We start from the raw sequence: 27765 nt of genomic DNA, 5'->3' as shown, positions 1-27765 counted from the left end.
GGCAACAATTGCAGATGCAGCCCTGCCAGAAGACTCCTGTTTAGATCCATCAGTGTATATAACTTGTGATACATAAACGAGTGTCTTACCAAAAAACGTCAGAACCTCCTGTATAGAGTCAGAAAACTTAAGCGGGAGAATAATGACACAATACACCAATGCTTCACACGGGATGGGAAAATTCTAGTTAGGAAAACAAATGTAGGTCAACTGTACACAATCACGAACGAGAATGATCTATCACGATTTCTCAGGGATACTAATCTTACAGAGAATAACTAAACAATGTCCAACTTAAAAGTCTACGTAGTGTAGTGTATGTTTTGCTCCATTATTGTTCAAATTTCATTGTACAATCTCTTAGTATTTAAATAATCAACTACCTCATTTTGTGATTTTACTAGTAAGCATAAATCACCTTACGTGATTTTCTTATTTACTATTGTTCGCTTGAACATTAGCTGAATTGATACTTTCTCTGTCCATATTACTACCTCATATTTTTTTTAAATACTACAATTGATATTACTTACTAAAATTAATAAATATCATTTTTACTAAAATTTCAATTTACTCTTAACATTTTTGACATTTAATAACCATTACTTGACTAATTACCTTTACCTGTTTTAATACCACATTTACTATCCTAGATTACTCTTAATTACCTTGTACTGCCATATAACCTCAAGTATAACTACCAGTGCAATATTGAATGAAATAAACATTACTATTTCACTTTTTTGTAATCATTATTACTTACTAAAATTTTATTAAACACCATATTTACTACCAGTCAATTTTACTTTTGTACATTAAACATTATTTTATACTTCCCATAACATTTTGTTGCCAAATTTTCAAGTTTTTATATTCAACCCCAACCTTGTATTATCCTTTGTACCTGTGTACCTGGGTACCTGTCTACCATCTTACTATCATATTATAACCAAGACATTACCATTGTGATTTTTTACTATTATTCTTTTGTACTTTAATTGTGAATTTTATTTTGTCAATTTAAATCTATAGTTATAACCTTGATCTTGTCAACAACCCATACCAGACTCTAGTGCAATTGCAAGTACCATTTCAAATTGTATTTTTATATTATAAGTTTATATTATAATTCCTACCATCTGTCCATTTAACTTTGCTTACCATTACTTAATTTTAGTCCCTTTTATATTTTCTCCTTTATTTTAGCTTTATATAACTATCCTAGTTTATATATCCACAACTGTTAAAATAATCAAGGTGCTATTCTCAGGTGCTAAAGTAGAATAAGCTCACAATCTTGCCATTATATTCCAAAGCTCATTTATTCACAACCTATATTAGTCCCTTTTTATTATAATTTTAAACTATAATTATAACTTTAAAAAATTACCTTTATAGTACTACCTACTATCATATTCCCAAGCACTATTATATGATCATCACTTTATTTGTATTAGTCCCTTAGCTCATTATTTTACATTTGTTAAATAATTCAGGTGCTATTTTTTAGCTTAAGACTATTTACTTTGTTTTATACTTAATTCTAACTATAGATTCACTACAAATCTTATGATTACAAGCATTGATCCTGATACCAACCTCTTATTTAATGACTTAAATGAATCAAACAGTTACTGTAATTACTACACTGCAGAACAATCAAAGGCACTTCTCAGTGCCAACAACAACATAACTATCTTTAACTACAATATCAGATCTTTAAGCAAGCATTACGATGACCTCATAGCATTACTAAATTCCTTACATGCCAATATGTCCATCATTACACTCACTGAAACCTGGCTAAAGCCAGATAGTACAGATGTCTATGCCATTCCTGGTTACACAGCCATACACAACTGTAGGCCAGACCAACAAGGGGGTGGCACAGCCATATACTACTCAGACCAACTAGAATGTATCACTAATACTTGCACAAGGGATGAACATGGGGAATATATAATAGCTAAATTCAAATCCAAATACCTACAAAAACCTCTCACATTGATAAACATCTACAGAGTTCCACAGTCAAACATTAGCCAATTTAGTCAAAATCTAGGAAGTATGATAACTGATGCACGCATGAACAAAGATCACTTACTACTCTCAGGTGACTTCAATATAAATCTCCTGCAAGACCAGGACCCACACGTTACTGAATTCACAAACACAATGAGTAACTGTATGTTACTACCAACAGTAACAAAACCTACAAGAGTTACAGAGACTAGTGTTTCCCTACTTGACCACATCTGGACCAACACCATATCCCCTTTAAAATCAGGCATAATTACAGATAATACCACAGACCACTACCCTACTTTCCTCATAACAACTCTTGGTAAACTACCCCAAGACACTACTAAAGTCACCTTCAGACTTCACAATGAGGCAGCCATTAATAACTTCGCAACAGCATTAGCAAACATTGATTGGCACACTGAGCTAGAAATCTATACAGATATTGACGAATGTATTAATAATTTTCTAAAAAAGACCCAATACCTCTATAACAAGCACTGCCCTAAAAAAACTAAACAGATGACAGCAAAGAGACTGAACAGTCCCTGGCTAACACCCAGCATTCTCAAATCCATAAATACAAAACACCAATATGAAAAACAGTACAGAATGGGTCACATAACCAGAGACCAAACAAAACGTTACTCGTCAGTCCTAACCAGCCTGATAAGAAGGGCAAAAAAATTGTATTATGAGAACAGATTATCCAACTTACGAGGTGATATAAAAAAGACCTGGAAAACACTATCTGAAATTCTGGGAACAAAAAAGATATCACGAAATAGCGAAATAAAATTAGCAAAATCAGATGAACCCCAACTCCCACCAACAGAAACAGCAAACAGACTCAATGATTTCTTCTCCACTATAGGACAAAACCTTGCCCATAAAATCCCAAGCTCAGATACCCCACCAAATAACTACCTCACCGGCAACTACCCGAACACACTGTTCCTAGCTCCGACTAACCCATACGAAGTCTCCCTTATTATCAATGCACTAAAAAACAAGGCAGGAGATTTAAGTACCTTACCACCCTTTATATATAAAAAAGTGTCACAAGTGCTATCTCCAATCATTGCAACACTCTTTAACAAATCCATTGAATCCTCCACCTTCCCTACAGTACTCAAAATAGCAAGGGTCACCCCGATCCACAAAGGAGGAGACCAAACAGAGTTGAATAACTATAGGCCAATATCCAACTTACACCCTCTCTCAAAAATCTTTGAAAAACTAATTCATAAACGAATCTACTCCTACCTTATCTCCCAAAACATACTCAACCCCTGCCAATTTGGATTCAGGCCTAATAAAAATACTAATGATGCTATTATACACATGCTAGAACATATATACACTGCAATAGAGAAAAAAGAAGTCCCACTGGGGATCTTCATTGACTTACGTAAAGCTTTTGATACAGTTGACCATGACTTGCTCCACGTAAAATTGTCACACTATGGTATAAGAGGGCACTCCCTCAATTACCTCAAGTCATACCTCAGCAACAGAAGCCAATATGTGTACGCAAATGGGGCAAACTCTTCTGCGCAACCAATTACAGTTGGTGTCCCACAGGGAAGTGTCCTTGGCCCTCTTCTCTTTCTCCTATACATAAATGACCTTCCAAATGCTTCGCAATTACTCAAACCCACACTATTTGCAGATGACACTACATACGTCTTCTCTCACCCGAGCCCAGTCACACTAGCCAATACTGTAAATACCGAATTACAGAAAATATCTACCTGGATGAGGACTAACAAACTTACACTAAACATTGACAAAACCTACTTCATTCAGTTTGGTAACAGAGCTACAGATGTCCCTCTTAACATAATGATAAACGGATCACCTATCACAAAGCTAACAGAGGGAAAATTCTTAGGAATCCACCTTGATAATAGACTCAAATTTCATACACATATACAACAAATTTCTAAGAAAATTTCCAAGACTGTAGGCATACTATCGAAGATACGGTACTATGTTCCACAGTCAGCCCTCCTGGCCCTATATCACTCTCTTATTTACCCCTATCTCACCTATGGAATTTGTGCATGGGGCTCAACAACAGTTAACCATCTCAGACCACTAATTACCCAACAAAAGGCTGCAGTTAGAATGATAACAAATTCTCACTACAGGCAGCACACTCCACCAATATTCAATACACTAAACCTACTCACCATACAAAACATCCATACTTATTACTGCACCTATTACATACATAGAACACTTAACTCTGATATTAACCCTCCCCTCAAACATCTCCTTGCCAACCTCAACAGAACACATGACCATAACACAAGGCACAGATCACTCTTTGATGTTCCTCGTGTTCATCTCACACTATGCAAAAACTCAATGCACATAAAAGGCCCTAAAATCTGGAATTCATTACCTGTAAATATAAAAGAAACACTACCTGTTTATAAATTCAAGTCTCTACTCAAAGATCACTTACTCACCCAAAACCAAATAAATACTGAATAACTGAACCTTATAAATTGTATATCTTAAATGTTTCTCACAATTATATCACATAAATGTTAAACCTAAAACCCAATCTAACTTTATTATTTTTTAAATACACTACCTAACAGAATCCTTCATATGACCTGTCTTTGTAATACTCACTTGTGCTTTATAGTAATCTGTTTACATTAATGTTTTATCACTGACTTCATCATTGCTTAATTAATCTTAAGTTAATTTTAAGCCAGCCCGTAATGCTATGCATAGTATAAGTGGCTTTGGCATACTGCTCTTATCTGTATTTTTTTGTACCTCTGTATGTGTGCACAAATTTATAATAAATAAATAAATAAATAACTTATTACTACCAGTTAGGCAAGAAATTTCTTCTTGAGCAGTTGATTTAACAAGTGATTTAACCCTTTGACTGTTTTCGACGTATAAATACGTCTTACGAGCCAATGTTTCTGACGTATATATACTCAATAATTCTAGCGGCTTCAAATCAAGCGGGAGAAAGCTGGTAGGCCCACATGTGAGAGAATGGGTCTGTGTGGTCAGTGTGCACCACATAAAAAAAATCCTGCAGCACACTTTGCGTAATGAGAAAAAAAACTCTGATCGTTTTTTTGGAATAAAACGCCGACTTTGAGGTGTATTTTCGTATAGTATTTATAGTTGTATTCGCGTTTTCATGGTCTTAGGTGATAAAATGGAAAACATATTACAGAAATAGAGATGATTTTCATTACTTTGACAATGAAAATGACCTTGAAACTGAGCTCAAATTAGCGGAAATGTTCGATTTTTACCAATGTTCAGGAGTAAATAAATCACACCACACGTCCAATACACGTCGACTGGGGAGTCTAATATTCTTTCACTAGTGCACTGATATTATTTATACCATTTTTGCAGTAATGCAGTAGTCTGCATAACAGTAAATTTTGTATTTTTTTGTATGAATAAAAAATCAAAATAGAAAGCAATAATAATATAAGAGGGGCCTAGAGATGTGACTAATGAACAGAGCATATGTTATTTTAGTACCACGAATGTCTACCTTGTTTATTCTGGACCCTATTTTGAAATTGGCATCTTTTTTACTTTGTGTGAAATTGGCCAAATTGCCAATTTCTGATCACCATATTGGGTAGTCCAAATTAGTAAATGGGAGGTTTCTTGTACTCAGCTGATAGATAAAATGGAGTTCTAAAGAAATAGCTATGAGTTTGGTCAACTGGAACAATGGAATTGGCTGAAAATAGGGCTCAAAGTCGGCGAAATCGCTGATATGCATATGTCGCCGAGACCGCTAACTTCGCGGGAGCATAATTCCATGAGTTTTCGACCAAATTTCAAACTTTTGGTGTCATTACCATCGGGAAAAGATTCTCTATCATTTCATAATTTTTTTTTTTTTTTTTTTTTTTTTCAAAAATTGAGCGACATAGAATGACAGTTTCAGAGAGGGGCCTGAAACAGTCAAAGGGTTAAGGAAGGAATTTGGTTTATTAACCAAGAAATTGAAAAAACATGGATTTTATGCATGATGTTGGATTCAAAATGGAGGGCAAATGTTGCATAGGAGAGGCCTGGCCATGTGATTAATGAACAGTGGGAAGGTTGCTTTACTGGCTGGAATATCTACAGTGTTTGTTTGGACAGCTTTTAAAATAAAATTTGTTGAAAAATATTGTAAAATTGGGCAAATTACTGATTACTGGATAGTACTGATAATTGAGTGGGCAGTTTCTTGCACTCACTGGACGGTATGGAAGGCATACTATTGAAATAAACAGGAATTGCATAAGTCTGAACACTGAACTTGGCCTTAAATAGACTTCAAAATAGGCAGAATTTCTGTTTAATGTGGGTGCTCCCTGACTTCAAACTTTGTACCTGCATAATTCTATATATATTTATTTCATATTTTGCATTTTTAGTGTTATTATCTTTATAAAAAGAATCTCACTATTTTTATAAGGTGCTTTTCTTAAAAATATTAACAGAGAATGGTCTTCAGTATGGGGTGTCAAGAATGGTAGGGTTAATGAGTTCCTGTATGAGTTAACCACACTATATACAGTGGAACTTCAAGTTTCAGCTTCCCTGAGTATCGGCCACTTCGAGTTTAGATCGCTTTTTTTGGCTAAATTTTGTCCCGAGTTTCGCCCTGTGCCCTATGTTTCAGCCAGCGTACCAGACCTGTCCGCCTGCCCACACACGCGTAGTGAGCCAGTCTAGCTTTGTTTATCCTTGAGTGAATATTACCCTGTGTGCTCATCCAAACATTTCACAATAAATTCATAACTTCCTAGTGGCAGCCCTTTAGTAAAGAAAGCGAGAAACATGATAGAATTGAAGAAAGAAATTGTAGCAAAGCACCAAAGTGGAGGAGGAAGAGAGAGGGGAGAATGTGCCTTCTTCAGCGATTCAGTGATTCTACAACATGTACGATACTAGAGCAGCACGAGTCAATAAAGGCTATAGCACCAGCCAGCCAGTGTAACAAGTAAGTTAAGCGATTAAGCAACAGGAAAGTGACAACACAAAACTTAACTCCTCCATTGTTGTTTGAGGCATATAGGGCGACTGAAACACTGCCGCCTCTGCTGCTGATTATGCTTATGCTCTCAGTTTGGAGGGATATGTTGTGTATCTTTATATGTATGTGCTTCTAAACTGTTGTATTCTGAGCACCTCTGCAAAAACAGTGATTATGTGTGAATGAGGTGAAAGTGTTGAACGATGATGAAAGTATTTTCTTTTTGGGGATTTTCTTTCTTTTTTGGGTCACCCTGCCTCGGTGAGAGATGGCTGACTTGTTAAAAAAAAAATTATGAATTATGATAGATAAATAAGCCGTAGAATTGATATTAGCGTCATATTGAAGGACTATCTTGTCCTGCCTCCAAACTCTCCTGCCTCTCTCATGCGCCAACAATAGTCTTCAATAAAGGTAAAACTGATTTAAATATTCATTTATCCATTAAAATTAGTGCTTTATATTTATTTCTCATTGTTTTCTGTATGTAAAACTGTAGTATTTATTCTTTACAAATGAATTTTTTGTGAATATTTTTGGGTGGAATGGAGTAATTGGATTTACATTACACTGTATTTCTTATGGGAATTATTGCTTCAACATAAGGCCATTTTGACTTTAAGCCTAGCTCCTGGAACAGATTATGGCCGAAACTTGGGGTTCCACTGTATCTCAGTAATTATCAACAAGAGTACAGTTTTAAAAGTCTGCATTAATATTTTAAAATGATTCAGTGATCGTAAGTTAAGTAGGATTTCTTAACCCTTTGAGGGTCGACAGGCCCTCTCCGAAACTCGTTCTCAGGGTCGGCCAAATTTCAAAAAAAAAAAAATTATTTTTTCTTATGAAAAAATAGAGTTTTTTTTTCTAAACATTATAGGATAAACAAAAAAATTTTACCATCAATACTTACGGAGATATGGATGCATGAAGTTTGCAGAAAATGAGCCGCGTATGGCAACAGCGGCGACTGCCGCTCACCCGGTAAACTTTGATTTACTTGTATTTGAAGGTTTGTTGTTTTTTTCACTATTTTATTTTTTCACATAACTTATGTGGCCTATGAGACCAAAGTAAGGTGCAATGTACATATATACACTCGTTGTATACAACACAATAAGCACACAAACATAATTATCAATATATTGTTTACAAAACTTGTTTACAAAAACAAACAATACAAAACATTGTTTATTATTATTGTTCTATAATATATATACCAATATACAGTCACTGAACATATTCCTATTAGTTCTGCAGCTTGTGGAACTCTGAAACATGGTGTCATACACAATGGTGTTTTATCTTTCTCCCTCATTCTATCTCTTTCAATCTGTCTCTCTCTTTCTATCTGTCTGTCTATCTGTCTCACAGGTACACATAAATACAAGTATACATAGTATAAATTACCTAGGATAACCCAAGAAACCCAGACAAAGTGCTATACTCTGCTTGAAGATGTGAGTAAAAGTGATGACGCAGTCTTGTGGCTCTCTGAGACAGAGAGCTAGATGGATAGACAGGGAGCTTGACAGACAGGCAAATAGACAGACAGAAATGTTAGTATACCAGCAAAAACAAAGGGAGGGCGATGTTCATCTCATCTTTTGGCATCAGCTCTACCCTCATTTACCCTCATCAAACGTCAGCACTTATCAGATGTTATCTCCCCTTATCTTGTTACTGTCATGGGTGAACATTTATTATTACATATTATTATTATTACCTATTATTATTATGTATTATTATTATTATGTATTATTATTATTATGTATTATTATTATTATGTATTATTATTATTATGTATTATTATTATTATGTATTATTATTATTATGTATTATTATTATGTATTATTGTTATCATTACGTATTCTTCTTCTTCCTCCTCCTCCTCCTCCTCTTCCTCCTCCTCCTCCTCCTCCTCCTCTTCTTCCTCCTCCTCCTCCTCTTCTTCTTCTTCCTCCTCCTCCTCCTCCTCCTCCTCCTCCTCCTCCTCCTCTGCCTCCTCCTCCTCTTGCCTCCTCCTCCTCTTGCCTCCTCCTCCTCTGCCTCCTCCTCCTCTGCCTCCTCCTCCTCCTCCATTCTTGGAACAAGTTTGAAGAGCTTGTAGTTCATAATCACTATCATTATCATCACCAATGCTCACATCTGAGTCTGGGATTTTGGAAAATAGGAGTTTCCTCTTTGATTCTGGTACAACTGAACGACGGCCCAGCACCAGAGGTGGAAGGCTGTGGGTTGTCTGGGTTTTCCTCACTATTACCCATATTATGGTCATTAGTTTCGGTCAAAACCTCACCAGAACCTTGAAACTCATCTTCACTGTCACTTCCATCTGTATTAGAACTGTCACTGGGGAACAAAAGTGTCCCAATTCGCCAAGGAGTGAGGAACTTCTTACCGCAGGGCACGGTGGAAATTGTGTACTATGATGGCATTCCCACAATGCACCACTGGGTCCCAGATTTTTTTCCTACTGCGCACACCCACCACACAGACCCATTCTCTCACATCTAGGCTTATCAGCCTTTTCCTGCGAGATTTGAGGCCGCTAGAATTTATGCGTACTAGTACGTCAAAAACCCCTACGCGTAAGACGTACTAGTACGACCAAAACCCTCAAAGGGTTAAGCAGTTAACTATCATCTTTTGTTTTTCAAAGAAATGGCCATAAACCACCGAGGCGACAGTGATGTAAAAAGAAAAATGAAAGTTTCTCTTTCTAAATTTAGTAATTTATACAGTAGAAGGGGTTACTAGCTCCTTTACTACTATTATTATTTTTTTTATATTAACGCTTTCAGGGTTGGTGCCGTACTAGTACGCATAAATTCTAGCACCTTCAAATCTAGTGAGAGAAAGCTGGTAGGCCTACATATGAAAGAATGTGTCTATGTGGTCAGTGTGTGCAGTATAAAAAAAATCCTGGAGCACACAGTGCATAATGAGAAAAAAAAACTCCGACTGTGTTTTTGGTTTAAAACAGTGACTTTGCAGTGTATTTTCGTATGCTATTTATGGTTGTATTCTAGTTTTCCTGTTCTCATTTTATAGAATGGAAGACATATTATGGAAATTGAGATGATTTTGATTGGTTTCACAAGGAAAAGTACCTTGAAATTGAGCTCAAAGTAGCAGAAATGTTCAATTTTTCCCAAAGTTCAAAGGTAAACAAATCATGCCACGCGTCCAATGCACATCAACTGGTGGGTGTAATATTCTTTCACAAGTGCACTGATATTATTTATACCATTTCTACATCATTTCTACACGAATGCAGTAGTCTGCATAACATAAATCTTCTATTTTTTGTGAGAATAAAAATTCGAAGTGGAAAGCAAAATAAATGTAACACAGGCCTGGGGATGTGAGTAGTGAACAGAGGAAATGTTATTTTAGTGCCAGAAATGTCTGTCTTGTTTATTCTGGACCCTATTTGGAAATTGGCATCTTTTGAAATTTGTGTGAAATTTGCAAAATTGCCAATTTCTGACCACGTTATTGGATAGTGGAAATCAGTAAACGGGTGGGTTCTTGTACCCATTCGATAGAAAAAATGGAGTTCTAGTGAAATAGGTATGATTTTTGTCGACTAGTACACTGGAATTGGCCGAAAATAGGGCTCAAAGTGGGCAAAATCGCCGATGCGTAAACATCATCGAGACCGCTTACTTTGCGAGAGCTTAATTCCGTAAGTTTTCCATCAAATTTTATACTTTTGGTGTCATTATGATCGGGTAAAGATTCTCTATCATTTCACAAGATTTTTTTTTTTTTTTTTTTTTTTTTTTTTTTTTTTTTAAATTTCCGACCCTGAGAACAAGTTCAGGAGAGGCCCTGCTGACCCTGAAAGGGTTAACATCGGTTGTTACCCACCAAGGCAGGGTGGCCGGAAAAGGAAAAACTTTCATCATCATTCACTCCATCAGTGTCTTGCCAGAGGTGCACTTACACTACAGTTATAAAACTGCAACATTAACACCCCTCCTTCAGAGTGCAGGCACTGTACCTTCCATCTCCAGGACTTAAGTCCGGCCTGCCGGTTTCCCTGAATCCCTTCATGAATGTTACCTTGCTCACACTCCAACAGCACATCAAGTCCTAAAAGCCATTTATCTCCATTCACTCCTTTCTAACATACTCATGCATGTTTGCTGGAAGTCCAAGCCCCTCGCACACAAAACCTCCATTACCCCTTCCCTCCAACCTTTCCTGTTATATTCACAATAAGAAAAGCAGCAAATAAAGGAAAAGGTACAATTTTAAGATATGATATGTTTCAAACTGATTCATTGTCTTCAGTTTTGTGGAATGATTAAAAAAGATGAAGATACAGCAAGTTATCTAGTTACAGTAGAACTCTTCTTCTTCCAACAAACTGGCCATATCTCACTGAAGCAGCACGGCCCGAAAAGGAAAAACAAAAGTTTCTCTTTTTAACTTTAGTAATGTATACAGGAAAAAGGGGTTACTGGCCCCTTGCTCCCGGCATTTTAGTTGCCTCTCACAACATGCATAACTTGCAGAGGAAGAATTCTTTTCCACTTCCCCATGGAGATTACAATAGAGATCTTTCTTTCAAAACACCGACCATATCCCACCGAGGCGGGGTTGCCCAAAAGGAAAAACGAAAACTTCTCCTTTTACATTCAGTAATATATACAGGAGAAGGGGTTACTAGTCCCTTGCTCCCAGCATTTTAGTCACCTCTTACGACACGCATGGCTTGTGATGAATGGTTTTGAAAACCAACAAGTTGAAGATTGAGATACTTATGCAACATATGGGAATCTTTATTTAGGAAACGTTTTGCCACACAGTGGCTTCATCAGTCCAATACAGAGCAGAAAGGTGTAAGGAGAGGAGTAGTTTGAGGTAATCAGTCCCTAAGCCTGGAGTCGATGTGTTCAGTCCATCAATCTTGTAGAATGTACAGCATAGGGCCATAAACGTGGCTTATGTACTGTAGTCAGGTGAGGCAAAGCAGGAGGCGGCAGGGTCATAGTGGTACCAATATTCCCCCCCCCCCTCCCTTTAAAGTGCAGGCATTGTACTTCCCATTTCCAGTACTCAAGTCCGGCTATATAAAAATAAACGGTTTCCCTGAATCCCTCCACTAAATATTACCTTTCTCACACTCCAACAGCTCGTCAGGTCCCAAATACCATTCATCTCCATTCACCCCTATCTAACACACGCATGCTTGCTGAAAGTTCAAGCCCCTTGCCCACAAAACCTCCTTTACCCCCTCCCTCCAACCTTTTTGAGGACGACCCCTACCTCGCCTTCCTTCCCCTACAGATTTATACGCTCTCCATGTCGTTCTACTTTGATCCATTCTCTCTAAATGACCAAACTACCTCAACAACCCTCTGACTAATACTTTTATTAACTCCACACCTCCTAATTTTCACACTCGGAATTTTTTTTTTTTTTTTTTTTTTTTCAACAAACCGGCCGTATTCCACCGAGGCAGGATGGCCCAAAAAGAAAAACAAAGGTTTCTCTTTTCAAATTTAGTAATTTATACTGGAGAAAGGGTTACTAGCCCCTTGCTCCCGGCATTTTAGTCGCCTCTTACAACACGCATGGCTTACGGAGGAAGAATTCTGTTCCACTTCCCCATGGAGATAAGAGGAAATAAACAAGAATAAGAACTAGAAAGAAAATAGAAGAAAACCCAGAGGGGTGTGTATATATGTGCTTGTACATGTATGTGTAGTGTGACCTAAGTGTAAGTAGAAGTAGCAAGACGTACCTGAAGTCTAGCATGTTCATGAGACAGAAAAAAGGACACCAGCAATCCTACCATCATGTAAAACAATTACAGGCTTTCGTTTTACACTCACTTGGCAGGACGGTAGTACCTCCCTGGGCGGTTGCTGTCTACCAACCTACTACCTAACACTCTGAATTCTTTGCATAATATTTACACCATACATTGCCCTTAGACAGGATAATGAACGTATATAGTTCTACTGTTTTCAAATTATGTCCTAGAATCTGTATTGATAAAGCCAATGAATGACGAAACATCAACAAGAAAGATACCCAGATGTTGCTCATGTGTAACTTGACCTGACCATGCTTGTCACCTCAGCTCTACACACTACCTTGCTTGTGTCCTCAGCTCTGCACTCTACCTTGCTTGTGTCCTCAGCTCTACACTGTACCCTGCTTGTGTCCTCAGCTCTACACTCTACCTTGCTTGTGTCTTGACTTTCTTGTTTGTTATCCGTCCTGTAGTTCCATCTCCCTATTGTGGGTTAGTTTTGAATTGTTCCAACTATGATGTTGTGGGTTGTGAGTTGTTCCATCTATGGTATTGTGGGTTGTGAATTATTCCAGCTGTGGTATTATGGGTTGTGAAATGTTCCAGCTGTGGTATTTTGGGTTGAGAATTGTTCCAGCTGTGGCATTGTGGGTTGTGAATTGTTCCATCTGTGGTATTGTGGGTTGTGAATTGTTCCAGCTGTGGTATTGCAGGTTGTGAATTGTTCCAACTGTGTTATTTTAAGTTGTGAATTGTTCCAGCTGTCGTATTGTGGATTGTGAATTGTTCCATGTGACTTTCTTGATGCTATTAGCATAGAAAGTATATTATTATTATTACTATTATGATTATTATTATTATTATTTTCTTTTTTTTTCTCAACAAGTCAGCCATCTCCCATCGAGGCAGGGTGACCCAAAAAGAAAGAAAATCCACAAAAAAAAAAATACTTTCATCATCATTCAACACTTTCACCTCACTCATACATAATCACAGTTTAGAAGCAAATACGTATTAAGATATACAACATATCCCTCCAAACTGCCAGTATCCTAAAACCCTTCCTTTAAAGTGCAGGCATTGTACTTCTCATTTACAGTACTCAAGTCTGGCAATATAAAAATAACTGATTTCCCTGAATCTCGTCACTAAATATTATCCTGCTCACATTCCAACAGCTTGTCAGGTCCCAAATACCATTCATCTCCATTCACTCCTATCTAACACGCTCACGCACACTTGCTGGAAGTTCAAGCCCCACTCCCACAAAACCTCCTTTACCCCCTCCCTCCAACCTTTTCGAGGACGACCCCTACCCCGCCTTCCTTCCCCTACAAATTTATACACTCTCCATGTAATTCTACTTCGATCCATTCTTTCTAAATGACCAAACAACCTCAACCCCTCTTCAGCCCTCTGACTAATGCTTTTATTAACTCCACACCTTCTCCTAATTTCCACACTCCGAATTCTCTGCATAATATTTACACTACACATTGCCCTTAGACAGGACATCTCTACTGCCTCCAACTGCCTCTTCGCTGCAGCATTTATAACCCAAGCTTCACACTCATATAAGAGTGTTGGTAACACTATACTTTCATACATTCCCTTCTTTGCCTCCAAAGATAACATTTTCTTATCTCCACATCTACCTCAATGCACCACTCACCTGTTTTCCTTCAATTCTTTGGTTAACCTCATCCTTCATAAATCCATCTGCTGTCACGTCAACTCCCAAATATCTGAAAACATTCACATCTTCCCTACTACTCTCCAATTTGATATCCAATTTTTCTTATCAAAATCATTTGATACCCTCATCATCTTACTCTTTTCTGTGTTCACTTTCAACTTTCTACCCTTACACACACTCCCAAACTCGTCCACTAACCTTTTCAACTTTTCTTTAGAATTTCCCATAAGCAAAGTATCATCAGCAAAAAGTAACTGTGTCAACTCCCATTTTGTATTTGATTCCCCATAATTTAATCCCACCCCTCTCCCCAACACAGTAGCATTTACTTCTTTTACAACCCCATCTATAAATATATTAAACAACCATGGTGACATTACACATCCCTGTCTAAGACCTACATTTACTGGGAAGTAGTCTCCCTCTCTTCTACACACCCTGACCTGAGCCTCACTATCACTAACCACTCCAACAATATATACCCCCTGCTTTTAACATTTCTGTCATGATCCAATCATTTTGCAGCTGCTTTACCCCCTTTCATTCTTCATAATGCCTCATGCACCTCCACCACACTCACATCCTGCTCTTTTTCACTCCTAAAAGATGGTATACCTCCTGGGCCAGTGCATGAAATTACCGCCTCCGTTTCTTCATCAACATTTAACCCATTCAGGGTCGGCAGGCCCTCTCCTAAACTTGTTCTCAGGGTCGGAAATTTTTCAAAAAAAAAAAATATTTCTTCTTATGAAATAATGGAGAATCTTTTCCCGATCATAATGACGCCAAAAGTATGAAATTTGATGGAAAACTTACGGAATTATGCTCTCGTGAAGTTAGCGCTCTCGACTATGTTTACGCATTGGCGATTTCGCCCACTTTGAGCCCTATTTTTGGACAATTCCAGTGTACTAGTCGACAAAAATCATAACTATTTTGCTACAACTTCATTTTTTCTATCGAATAAGTACAAGAACCCACCAATTTACCAATTTCAACTATCCAATAAAGTGGTCAGAAATTGGCAATTTTACCAATTTCACACAAATTTCAAAAGATGCCAATTTTCAAAAAGGATCCAGAATAAACAAGACAGACATTCCTGGCACTAAAATAACATTTTTTCTGTTCATTAGTCATGTCCCCAGGCCTCTCACATTTCTTTTGCTTTCCACTTTGAATTTTTATTCTCACAAAAAAAAATAGAAGATTTACTGTTATGCAAACTACTGCATTAGTGTAGAAATGGTATAAATAGTATCAGTGCACTTTTGAAAGAATATTAGACTCACCAGTTGACATGTATTGGACGTGTGGCATGATTTGTTTACGTTTGAACTTTGGCAAAAATCAAACATTTCTGCTACTTTGAGCTCAATTTCAAGGTACTTTTCTTTGTGAAACCAATCAAAATCATCTCAATTTATGTAATATGTCTTTCATTCTATAAAAAGACACCAGGAAAACTAGAATACAACCATAAATACGATACGAAAATACACTACAAAGTCACTATTTTAAAGCAAAAACACGATCGGAATTTTTGTTTTTCTCATTATGCACTGTGTGCTGCAGGATTTTTTTATACTGTGCACACTGACCACATAGACCCATTCTTTCATATGTAGGACTACCAGCTTAATCTCCCTAGATTTTAAGGTGCTAGAATTTATGCATACAATTACGGCACCAACCCTGGCGTGCAAGCCGTACTAGTACGGCACCAACCCTGAAAGGGTTAAAAGTTCTTCAAAATATTCCCACCATCTCCCCAATACCTCCATCCCCCCATCTACTAAATCCTCTACTCTGTTTTTAACTGACAAATCCATTCATTCTTTAGGCTTTCTTGTTTATCTCACTCCAAAATTTTCTCCTATTTTCATCAAAATTTCTTGACAGTGCCTCTCCCACTCTATCATCTGCTCTCCTTTTGCACTCTCTCACCACTCTCTTCACCTTTCTTTTACTCTCCATATACACTTTGCTCTTCTTATAACACTTCTGCTTTGTAAAAACCTCTCATAAGCTAACTTTTTCTCTTTTATTACACCCTTTACTTCATTCCACCAGTCACTCATCTTTCCTCCTGCATCCACCCTCCTATAGCCACAAACTTCTGCCCCACATTCTAATACTGCATTTTTAAAACTATTCCAACCCTCTTCAACTCGTCCACTACTCATCTTTGCACTAGCCCACCTTTCTGCCAATAGTCGCTTATATCTCACCCGAACTTCCTCCTCCCTTAGTTAACACACTTTCACCTCTCTCTTACTTGTTGTTGCCACCTTCCTCTTTTCCCATCTACCTCTTACTCTAACTGTAGCTGCAACTAAATAATTATCCGATATATCAGTTGCCCCTCTATAAACATGTACATCCTGAAGCCTACCCGTCAACCTTTTATCCACCAATACATAATCTAACAAACTACTTTCATTACATGCTGTATCATACCTTGTATACTTATTTATGATCTTTTTCATAAAATATGTATTACTTATTACAAAACCTCTTTCTACACATAGCTCAATTAAAGGCTCCCATTTTCATTTACCCCTGACACCCCAAATTTACCTGCTACTCCCTCCACAACATTTTTACCCACTTTAGCATTGAAATCCCCATCCACAAGCCCTCTCTCACTTGGTTCAAAACTCCCCACACACTCACTCAACATTTCCCAAAATATCTCTCTCTCTCCTCTACACTTCTCTTTTCTCCCGGTGCATAAACGCTTACTATAACCCAGTTTTCACATCCTACCTTTATTTTACTCCACATTCCTGCCATAACTTATCCTTCAACATTATTGCTACTCCTTCTTTAGCTCTAACTATTTGAAACCCCTGGCCTAATCCCATTTACTTCTCCCTACTAAAACTCTCCCACCCCCCTTTAGCTTTGTTTCACTTAAAGCTAGGACATCCAGCTTCTTCTCATTCATAACATCCACAATCATCTCTTATCATTCGTACAACATCCATGCACATTCAAATATCCCACTTTGACAATTTCCCTTTTTTCTTTTTAGTAGGCTATATGGGAAAATGGGTTACTAGCCCATTGTTCCCGGCATTTTAGTTGACTTTTACAACACGCATGGCTTAGGGAGGAAAGATTCTTATTCCACTTCCCCATGGATATAAAAGGAAAAGCAATAAGAAGAACTATTTAGATAAAATCAGAGAAAACTCAGATGAGTGTGTATAAATAAACGTGTACATGTATGTGTAGTGCGACCTAAGTATTAGTAGAAGTAGCAAGATGTACCTGCAGTCTTGCATGTTTATGAGACAGACAAAAGACACCAGCAATCCTACCATCATGTAAAACAATTACAAGCTCTCATTTTACACTCACTTGCAGGACAGTAGTACCTCCCTGGGTGGTTTCTGTCTACCAACCTACTACCTTATTATTATTATTATTATTATTATTATTATTATTATTTTTTTTTTTTTTTTTTTTTTTTTTTCAACAAGTCGGCCGTCTCCCACCGAGGCAGGGTGACCCAAAAAAAAAAAAAAGAAAATCCCCAAAAAGAAAATACTTTCATCATCATTCAACACTTTCACCACACTCACACATTATCACTGCTTTTGCAGAGGTGCTCAGAATGCAACAGTTTAGAAGCATATACGTATAGAGATACACAACATATCCCTCCAAACTGCCAATATCCCAAACCCCTCCTTTAAAGTGCAGGCATTGTACTTCCCATTTCCAGGACTCAAGTCCGACTATATGAAAATAACCGGTTTCCCTGAATCCCTTCACTAAATATTACCCTGCTCACACTCCAACAGATCGTCAGGTCCCAAGTATCATTCGTCTCCATTCACTCCTATCTAACACGCTCACGCATGCTTGCTGGAAGTCCAAGCCCCTAACCCACAAAACCTCCTTTACCCCCCCCCCCTCCAACCCTTTCGAGGACGACCCCTACCCCTCTTTCCGTCCCCTATAGATTTATATGCTTTCCATGTCATTCTACTTTGATCCATTCTCTCTAAATGACCAAACCACCTCAACATTATTATTATTATTATTATTATTTCAACACACCGGCCGTATCCCACTGAGGCGGGGTGGCCCAAAAGGAAAAACGAAAGTATCTCCTTTTACATTTAGTAATACAGTGGACCCCCGCATAACGATTTTAATCCGTGCAAGAGGGCTCATTGGTATGCGAAATAATCGGTATGCGAATGAATTTTCCCCATAAGAAATAATGGAAATCAAATTAATCCGTGCAAGACACCCAAAAGTATGAAAAAAAAAATTTTACCACATGAAATATACATTTTCCTACACACAAAGAGAAGGATACATGCACAATAGTAGAGTAGTACATGCACAGTATATATTGTGCATGTACTAGTCTACTAAATGAAGAATAAATGACACTTACCTTTATTGAAGATGCAGCAATGACTGATGAGACACTGTGTCCTGGGAGTGCCTTTTCCTCCTGAGTACTGTAGGTCCTGTTTGGTATTTTCTTCCAGAACATGCCTTATCACACTGTGTATGTCACTACGATTCTTAAATCTCTCAAACCAACCTTTGCTGGCTTTAAATTCACCAATATGAGCACTAGTTCCAGGCATTTTTCCCTGTTCACCTGGGTGTTAGTCGACTGGTGTGGGTTGCATCCTGGGAGACAAGATTAAGGACCCCAATGGAAATAAGTTAGACAGTCTTCGATGACACTGACTTTTTTGGGTTATCCTGGGTGGCAAATCCTCTGGGGTTAATTGTTTCTTGGTATATTCTCAATAAGCCACACCAACAACAGTGCTACAGCAGCAGCAGCAGCTGACAGTGCTACAGCAGCAGCAGACGATGCTACAGCAGCAGCAGCAGCTGACAGTGCTACAGCAGCAGCAGACGATGCTACAGCAGCAGCAGCAGCTGACAGTGCTACAGCAGCAGTAGACGATGCTACAGCAGCAGCAGACGATGCTACAGCAGCAGCAGCAGCTGACAGTGCTACAGCAGCAGCAGACGATGCTACAGCAGCAGCAGACGATGCTACAGCAGCAGCAGATGATGCTACAGCAGCAGCAGCAGCTGACAGTGCTACAGCAGCAGCAGACGATGCTACAGCAGCAGCAGCAGCTGACAGTGCTACAGCAGCAGCAGACGATGCTACAGCAGCAGCAGCAGACGAACGATGCTACAGTAGCAGCAGCAGCTGACAGTGCTACAGCAGCAGCAGACGATGCTACAGCAGCAGCAGACGATGCTACAGCAGCAGCAGCAGCTGACAGTGCAGCAGCAGCAGCAGCAGCTGTACCACCAATAGCAGCGATGGTTGATTGGGGTTTATTATACAACCTGGCCAGCTCGGAGACACGCACTCCACTTTCATACTTATCAATGATCTTTTTCTTCATCTCTATTGTAATTCTCACCCTTATTGCTGTAGGGTTGGCACTAGAAGCTTTCTTGGGACCCATGGTCACTTATTTTCCAGATAAAGCACCGAAAACAATGTAATAATACGAAATGTTCCGATTGTATGCTTGGATGTTACCGCGGAGGCTGGCTGGTAAACAATGCCACCGGCGGAACATGTGAGGCTGGCTGAGGGCGCACATTGGACGCGTCTCGGACGAACAGCGGTGAGCGGGTTTTTAAGCGGTATGTGAGGCAAAATTTTTGCGATTAAAGCAAGCGGTATGCGGATTAATCGTTATGTGATGCCAACGGTATGCGGGGGTCCACTGTATATACAGGAGAAGGGGTTACTAGCCAATTGCTCCTGGCATTTTAGTCGCCTCTTACAACACGCATGGCTTACGGAGGAAGAATTCTGTTCCACTTCCCCATGGAGGTAAGAGGAAATAAACAAGAACAAGAACCTGAAAGAAAATAGAAGAAAACCCAGAGGGGTGTGTATATATATGCTTGTATATGTATGTGTGTAGGTAGTAGGTTGGTAGACAGCAACCATCCAGGGAGGTACTACCGTCCTGCCAAGTGAGTGTAAAACGAAAGCCTGTGATTGTTTTACATGATGGTAGGATTGCTGATGTCTTTTGTCTGTCTCATAAATATGCAAGATTACAGGCATGTCTTGCTACTTCTACTTACACTTAGGTCACACTACACATACATGTACACATTTATTTATACACACTCATCTGAGTTTTCTTTGATTTTATCTTAATAGTTCTTGGTCTTATTACTTTTCCTTTTATATCCATGGGGAAGTGGAATAAGAATCTTTCCTCCGTAAGCCATGCGTGTTGTAAAAGTCAACTAAAATGCCGGGAACAATGGGCTAGTAACCCCTTTTCCTGTAAAGATTACTAAAAAGAATAAGAAGAAAATTGTTTTCTTTCTTTTTTGGGTCACCCTGCCTCGGTGGGAGACGGCCGACTTGTTGAAAAAAAAAAAAAAAAAATATGTATGTGTAGTGTGACCTAAGTGTAAGTAGAAGTAGCAAGATGTACCTGAAATCTTGCATGTTCATGAGACAGGAAAAAAAAGACACCAGCAATCCTACCATCATGTAAAACAATTACAAGCTTCTGTTTTACACTCACTTGGCAGGACGGTAGTACCTCCCTGGGTGGTTGCTGTCTACCAACCTACTACCTTACTATTATTATTATTATTATTGTTGTTGTTAAGATTGGTTATCATTGTATTTTCTGTGATAAATATGCAAATAATAAGATAAAAAATTAATATGATTTTTTGAGTAAAAGAGGAAATGTCTGTTATTTATGTCTTAGCTTGTGTGTCTGTCTCTCTGTTTCTTATGTAAATAAAAAGATCAACATAGCCAAAGCCGGTCTTAACAGTCTCTTTAGATTTAATCAAGCCCCTCCATGTGTCAAAAAACATCTGTATAAAATGATAATAAGACCTATACTCGAATACCCATGTGTTCCAACGTCATTAACAACAAAGACCAACATGCTACGGTTGCAATGGGTCCAGAATAGAGCTCTTCGCTTTATTACGGGTACCAGGAGTAGAGACAGAGTGAAAATGGCAGATTTACATATACAACAGGATAGTATTACTGCCTGAAATGTATGCCTTGATACGCTGAAGAAGAGACAACTCTATGCAATGCAAGAACTCTACATGCCAGATAGAGAACATCCTCTCCAAGTTGAAAATACCACTGATTATATCATCAATACTCCTCCTCACAGGACCCAAAGAATGACTATCCCACAGAGGGTACGTCGTTTCATCCATAAAGACAATTACCATTGACCAATGATCTTGAGCAACCTCCCTGCAGATGAAGATGATTGGGTAACACCAGAACCCTTCTATGTCTATTAAGAAAAATTATCGCCCCTAATTATTTAGATGTATAACATTTCTACTTCCACATCTACTGATATAAATTCAATGTGGCGGGACACTTCCTTGAAAGAAGCTAACGTCAGGTAATTCTTATGAGTTGTCCAGATAATTATCGCCTTGTCTTGTCATTTAAATATTCCTTATGCAATCGTGCAAACAAAAAAAGCAATTGCAACTTGTATATTTACTACCAATTCAGAGGTATGTACTTGTATATCTGTCATATCTATGTGACTGATGTGTTAGTATTATACCTCCTCAAGAATTTTATATTATTACACATACATTTTTTACATTGCACTAAAGTGGTTGGGCCACTTACCTTTTATATCCTACCTCACTACCCCTCCCACCCTTTTCCAATATTTCTATCCTTACCCATCCTTCTTCCTTACCCACCTTACCAAAGACTCTGGTCATAAGAATAGAATCGAATCTCTCTGTTGTCTCCTGTCTGTCTCCCTGTCCTTTCTCCTTGTGTCTGTCTGTTGTTTCCTGTGTCTCTCTCTCTCTGTATGTCTGTCTCTCTGTTGTCTCCTCTCTCCTTGTCTCTCTGTGTTCTTATTATACTTTCTGTTATTCTGAATGCATAACTTGTCATCATAAATGTTGGTAACAATGTTCATCTGTGTTCTTCATAACTTTTCATCATGAATGTTGGTAACAATGTTCATGTGTGTTCTTTGTAAACTTGTCATCATGAATGTTGATAACATTGTTTGTCTTTTTTCTTTATAATTTGTCATAATCAATGTTGGTAACAGTGTTCACCTGCATTCTTCATCATACTCTTGTTGCATCATTGCAGGAACCACAGGAGGTCATAAAGACAGACCAAGCGGAGAATATGCAAGAAGGAGAGACCGAAGGAAAGGAGTACACAGAAAGTGCCGGTGCAGGAATGAGCAGCATGGACGCTAATGCGGAGATGTTGGAGGAGGAGCTGATGGAAGACAATGTTTACGCCAGTGCTGACTCTGCCGAGAAGGTGTCCTCTGATACTTCAGACAAGGGTGTCTGGTACTGCTTCTACTAGCTTGGTCTTTGTTGACTCTCTTCAACACTGAGTATGACCAAGGTCCCAGTGCATTGTATTTCACTTAGTTGAACTAGAAATAAAGTTGTATATTACATCTTGGTGAATAATGATAGGTGGTGACATACTGGTCATGACACACATCACTAAGTCAGCTGTTGAGTGGTGAGGCAGTGACATACAAGGTCATTGCTCCAGGTCAGTTGTTGAGTGGTGATGTGGTGACATACCAGGTCACCAGGTCAAGTGTTGAATGGTGACACACCAGTCATCACTTCAGGTCACCAGGTCAGGTGTTGAGTGGTGACACACCAGTCATCACTCCAGGTCACCAGGTCAGGTGTTGAGTGGTGACACCAGTCATCACTCCAGGTCAGGTGTTGAGTGGTGACACACCAGTCATCACTTCAGGTCACCAGGTCAGGTGTTGAGTGGTGACACACCAGTCATCACTCCAGGTCAAGTGTTGAGTGGTGACACACCAGTCATCACTCCAGGTCACCAGGTCAGGTGTTGAGTGGTGACACACCAGTCATCACTCCAGGTCACCAGGTCAGGTGTTGAGTGGTGACACACCAGTCATCACTCCAGGTCACCAGGTCAAGTGTTAAGACTTGTTCTTAGAAATAATTTGCATAAGAGGTTGTGTAGTTCTGAAGAAACTAATAATGTTGAATGTCTGTATGTATGTGTGTGTGTACTCACCTACATGTGTGTGTGTACTCACCTACATGTGTGTGTGTACTCACCTACATGTGTGTGTGTACTCACCTACATGTGGTTGCAGTCACAGCTCCTGGACCCGTACTCACCTACATGTGGTTGCAGTCACAGCTCCTGGACCCGCCTCTTCGCTGGTCGCTGTGTGTACGTGTACATTTACTTAGCATCTCTTGTTTTTCTCCTGAAACAGATTTTCTTTGTACAGTATTTGATGTTTCACATAAAATTTCTTTTGTGCACTTTGTGTTGTGTAATGTGACTCGTACCTGCTTTTATATCTTATTCTCTCTCTCTCTCTCTCTCTCTCTCTCTCTCTCTCTCTGTCTCTCTCTGTCTCTCTCTGTCTCTGTCTCTGTCTCTGTCTCTGTCTCTGTCTCTGTCTCTGTCTCTCTCTGTCTCTCTCTGTCTCTCTCTGTCTCTCTCTGTCTCTCTCTGTCTCTCTCTCTCTCTCTCTCTCTCTCTCTCTCTCTCTCTCTCTCTCTCTCTCTCTCTCTCTCTCTCTCTCTCTCTCTCTCTCTCACACACACACACACACACACACACACACACACTCGTGCACACACGCGTGCACACACACGCATGCACACACACACATGCACACACACACATGCACACACGCATGCACACACACACATGCACACACACATGCACACACACACATGCACACACACACACACACATGCACACACACACACACACGCACACTCACACACACATGCGCACACACACATGCGCACACACATGCACACACACACACATGCGCACACACACATGCACACACACACATGCACACACACACACACATGCACACACACACATGCACACACACACATGCACACACACACATGCACACACACACACATGCACACACACACACACATGCACACACACACATGCACACACACACATGCACACACACACACACATGCACACACACACATGCACACACACACATGCACACACACACATGCACACACACACATGCACACACACACACATGCACACACACATATATACATACATACATATACATGTATTGATCTCCACATTAACTCATAATTTATGACAAAGATTAAGACCGGTGTGAGACACTTGCCTGAGACGCTCTCTTAGCATATACTCTTCATTGTCTTTATTTATGCAACAACTCATGTTGGTTATATTGGGCGAACATTACCACCACCAACACAACCCTCTGAGTGCAGATACTGGTACTTACCACCACCAACACTGTTACAGGTGCTAGTACTTACTACCACCAACACTTACAGGTACTGGTACTTGCCAGCACTCAACCTTCAGAGTACAGGTACTGGTACTCACCACCACCAACACATGAATGCCATCATAAATGTTACCTTGTTCATACTCCAACAGCAGATCACATCCTAAAGTCAACTAGTCTCCACTCATTGGACTCTAACACTCACTCATGGCTGCTAGATGATCAAGCCTCTGAGACTCAGAACCATCTTCACCCCCCTTTCACCCATCCCAGACATGGTAAACCCGCCTTCACACATCCTTTCTCAACAACCAAACTTTGTAAACATCCCCTGTCCTCTGCAGTGTTGCTGGTGAGACAGTGTTGTCAGTTGTGGTATTCTAGCACTTTGGCAAGACAGCTGATGGTGACAGTGTTTCTTCTGTCTAGTCACTTTTCCTGGGTTCAAACTCCCCCTGTACCAGAGAAACACTGACTTAAACCCATCATACTGTACATGTACTCTCATTCTGTACATGTACTCTCTCTCACTGTACATGCACTGTCTCTCATACCATGTACTCTCTCTCATACCGTACATGTACTGTCTCATGCTGTACGTGTACTCTCTCTCATACTGTGCATGTACTGTGTCTCATAATATGTGTGTACTGTCTCATATTGTACAGACGGCGGCCAAATTATTAGAGCCACACCAAAAAAGTGAGTTTTAAGTATATTACATTGACTTTTCTTTAAGAATGTTGGATGAATGATACTGTTATGGTAGAACACAGTTTACTTAAATGTATCAAACATATATCCCACACATTTAAAATTTAGTTGGTTTACCTTTAGCCTTAATTAGAGGAGTGATGCGTCAAGTCATACTTTGTATGCAGGTACGACAGTGGGTTTGCATGTTGTCATCATGGTTCCATACCTGTGTTAGTCTTTCTGTCAACTGTGTTTTGGTTTTGATAGACTCTACTTTCATTTTTCTTTTAACTATTTCCCATAAATTCTCTATTGGATTCATATCAAGTGAATTACCTGGCTAATCAAGAAGAGGAATATTTTGTGAATCATGAAATGCTTTAACAGATTTTGGTGTGTGGCATGGTGCTCCATCCTGCGTAAAACAGAATGATTCTTCACCTTGAAACCAGTCATGTATCTGAGGAATGAGCCTAGTGACTAAAACTCTTCTATATTAATCCTGTCACATAGTACCTTCAACAATATACAGTCTACTCATACCTTTACTACTGATTACAAACCAGACCATCACAGATGTTGGATGTTTAACAGTGCTCACCACACATTCACGATGGAATTCCTCAGTGACACGTCTTCTTACAAACTGAAATTTGTCGAACATTACTTGAAACACTGATTCATCACTGCAATAAACTCTCCTACTCTGTTTTTAACTGACAAATCCATACTTTCCCTAGGCTTTCTTAGCTTGTTTAACTCACTCCAAAATTTTTTCTTATTTTCATTAAAATTTCTTGACAGTGCCTCTCCCACTCTATCATCTGCTCTCCTTTTGCACTCTCTCACCACTCTCTTCACCTTTCTTTTACTCTCCATATACTCTGCTCTTCTTATAACACTTCTGCTTTGTAAAAACCTCTCATAAGCTACCTTTTTCTCTTTTATCACACCCTTTATTTCATCATTCCACCAATCACTCCCTCTGGAACGGATTAATTTTGTAATCCGGGGATCCACTGTACATGTATTATTCTTTCTTTCTTTCAACACACCGGCTGTATCCCACTGAGGCGGGGTGGCCCAAAAGGAAAAATGAAAGTACCTCCTTTTACATTTAGTAATATATACAGGAGAAGTGGTTACTAGCCCCTTGCTCCTGGCATTTTAGTCACCTCTTACAACACGCATGGCTTACGGAGGAAGAATTCTGTTCCACTTCCCCATGGAGGTAAGAGGAAATAAACAAGAACAAGAACTAGTAAGAAAATAGAAGAAAACCCAGAGGGGTGTATATATATATGCTTGTACATGTATGTGTAGTGTGACCTAAGTGTAAGTAGAAGTAGCAAGACGTACCTGAAACCTTGCATGTTTATGAGACAAAAAAGGACACCAGCAATCCTACCATCATGTAAAACAGTTACAGGCTTTCATTTTACACTCACTTGGTAGGACGGTAGTACCTTTCTGGGAGGTTGCTGTCTACCAACCTACTGCCTAGACATGTATTATTATTTTTTATTATTATTATTATTATTACAATATAAATAATTTGTAATTTTTATTCACACAAAAAATAGAAGATTTACTGTTGTGCAGACTACTACATTATTGTAATAATAGTATAAATGGACAATGAAGTCATTTGTTTACTCTTGAGCATCGCCAAAGAATCGAACATTTCTGCTACTATGAGCTCAGTTTCAAGGTACTTTTCATCGTGAAACCAATCAAAATCGTATCTATTTCTGTAATATGCCTTCCATTCTACCAAATGAAACCAAAAAAAAACGAAAATACAACCATAAAAACCATACGGAAATACCGCTAAGGGGTGGCTAATGGCTTAGAAGTGAACCCCCATTATTTATGTTCCAATTTCTTTCATTTTTGGTGTATGTTAAGAAGCATCTTTCCATCATACATTGCCCAAGTTTCAATAAGATATTCCAACAAAATAAATGAGATCCAATTCCCTAGATCAGGGGGAAGAGCCCCTCACCAGCGTCAAGGAACCTCCCTTGAAGCCCGCTTGCTTATGGAAATTTCACTCGTGTATGGAAGCAAAAAATCGACTGACCGACTGCTTGTATTAGGAAAAAGTTGCGCATGGATGCGCTTGCAAGTGGAGGTTCCATTGTATATGCATTTTATCTCTTTGGGACACTTTAAATGTCGTAGTACATTATGTGTGGATGGGGTGGCCTGGCTGGCTACC

General features: G+C 39.0%; 1 protein-coding gene across 1 annotated transcript in view; it reads left to right on the top strand.

Annotated features, from left to right (window-relative positions):
- Nucleotides 1-24000, top strand: part of LOC128701155 (uncharacterized) — a 182750-nt gene extending 158750 nt beyond the window's left edge. Inside the window, exon 14 of the mRNA XM_070100645.1 lies at nucleotides 22673-24000. Within this exon, the coding sequence (XP_069956746.1) occupies nucleotides 22673-22900 (228 nt within the window). The 3' untranslated portion in view covers nucleotides 22901-24000. The remainder of the gene's footprint in view (nucleotides 1-22672) is intronic.
- Nucleotides 24001-27765: the final 3765 nt, after the last annotated feature.

This window comes from Cherax quadricarinatus, chromosome 73 (assembly GCF_038502225.1).
Source record: "Cherax quadricarinatus isolate ZL_2023a chromosome 73, ASM3850222v1, whole genome shotgun sequence".
In the NCBI taxonomy this organism is placed as follows: Eukaryota; Metazoa; Arthropoda; class Malacostraca; order Decapoda; family Parastacidae; genus Cherax; species Cherax quadricarinatus.
This window is presented reverse-complemented; position numbering and strand designations above follow the sequence as displayed.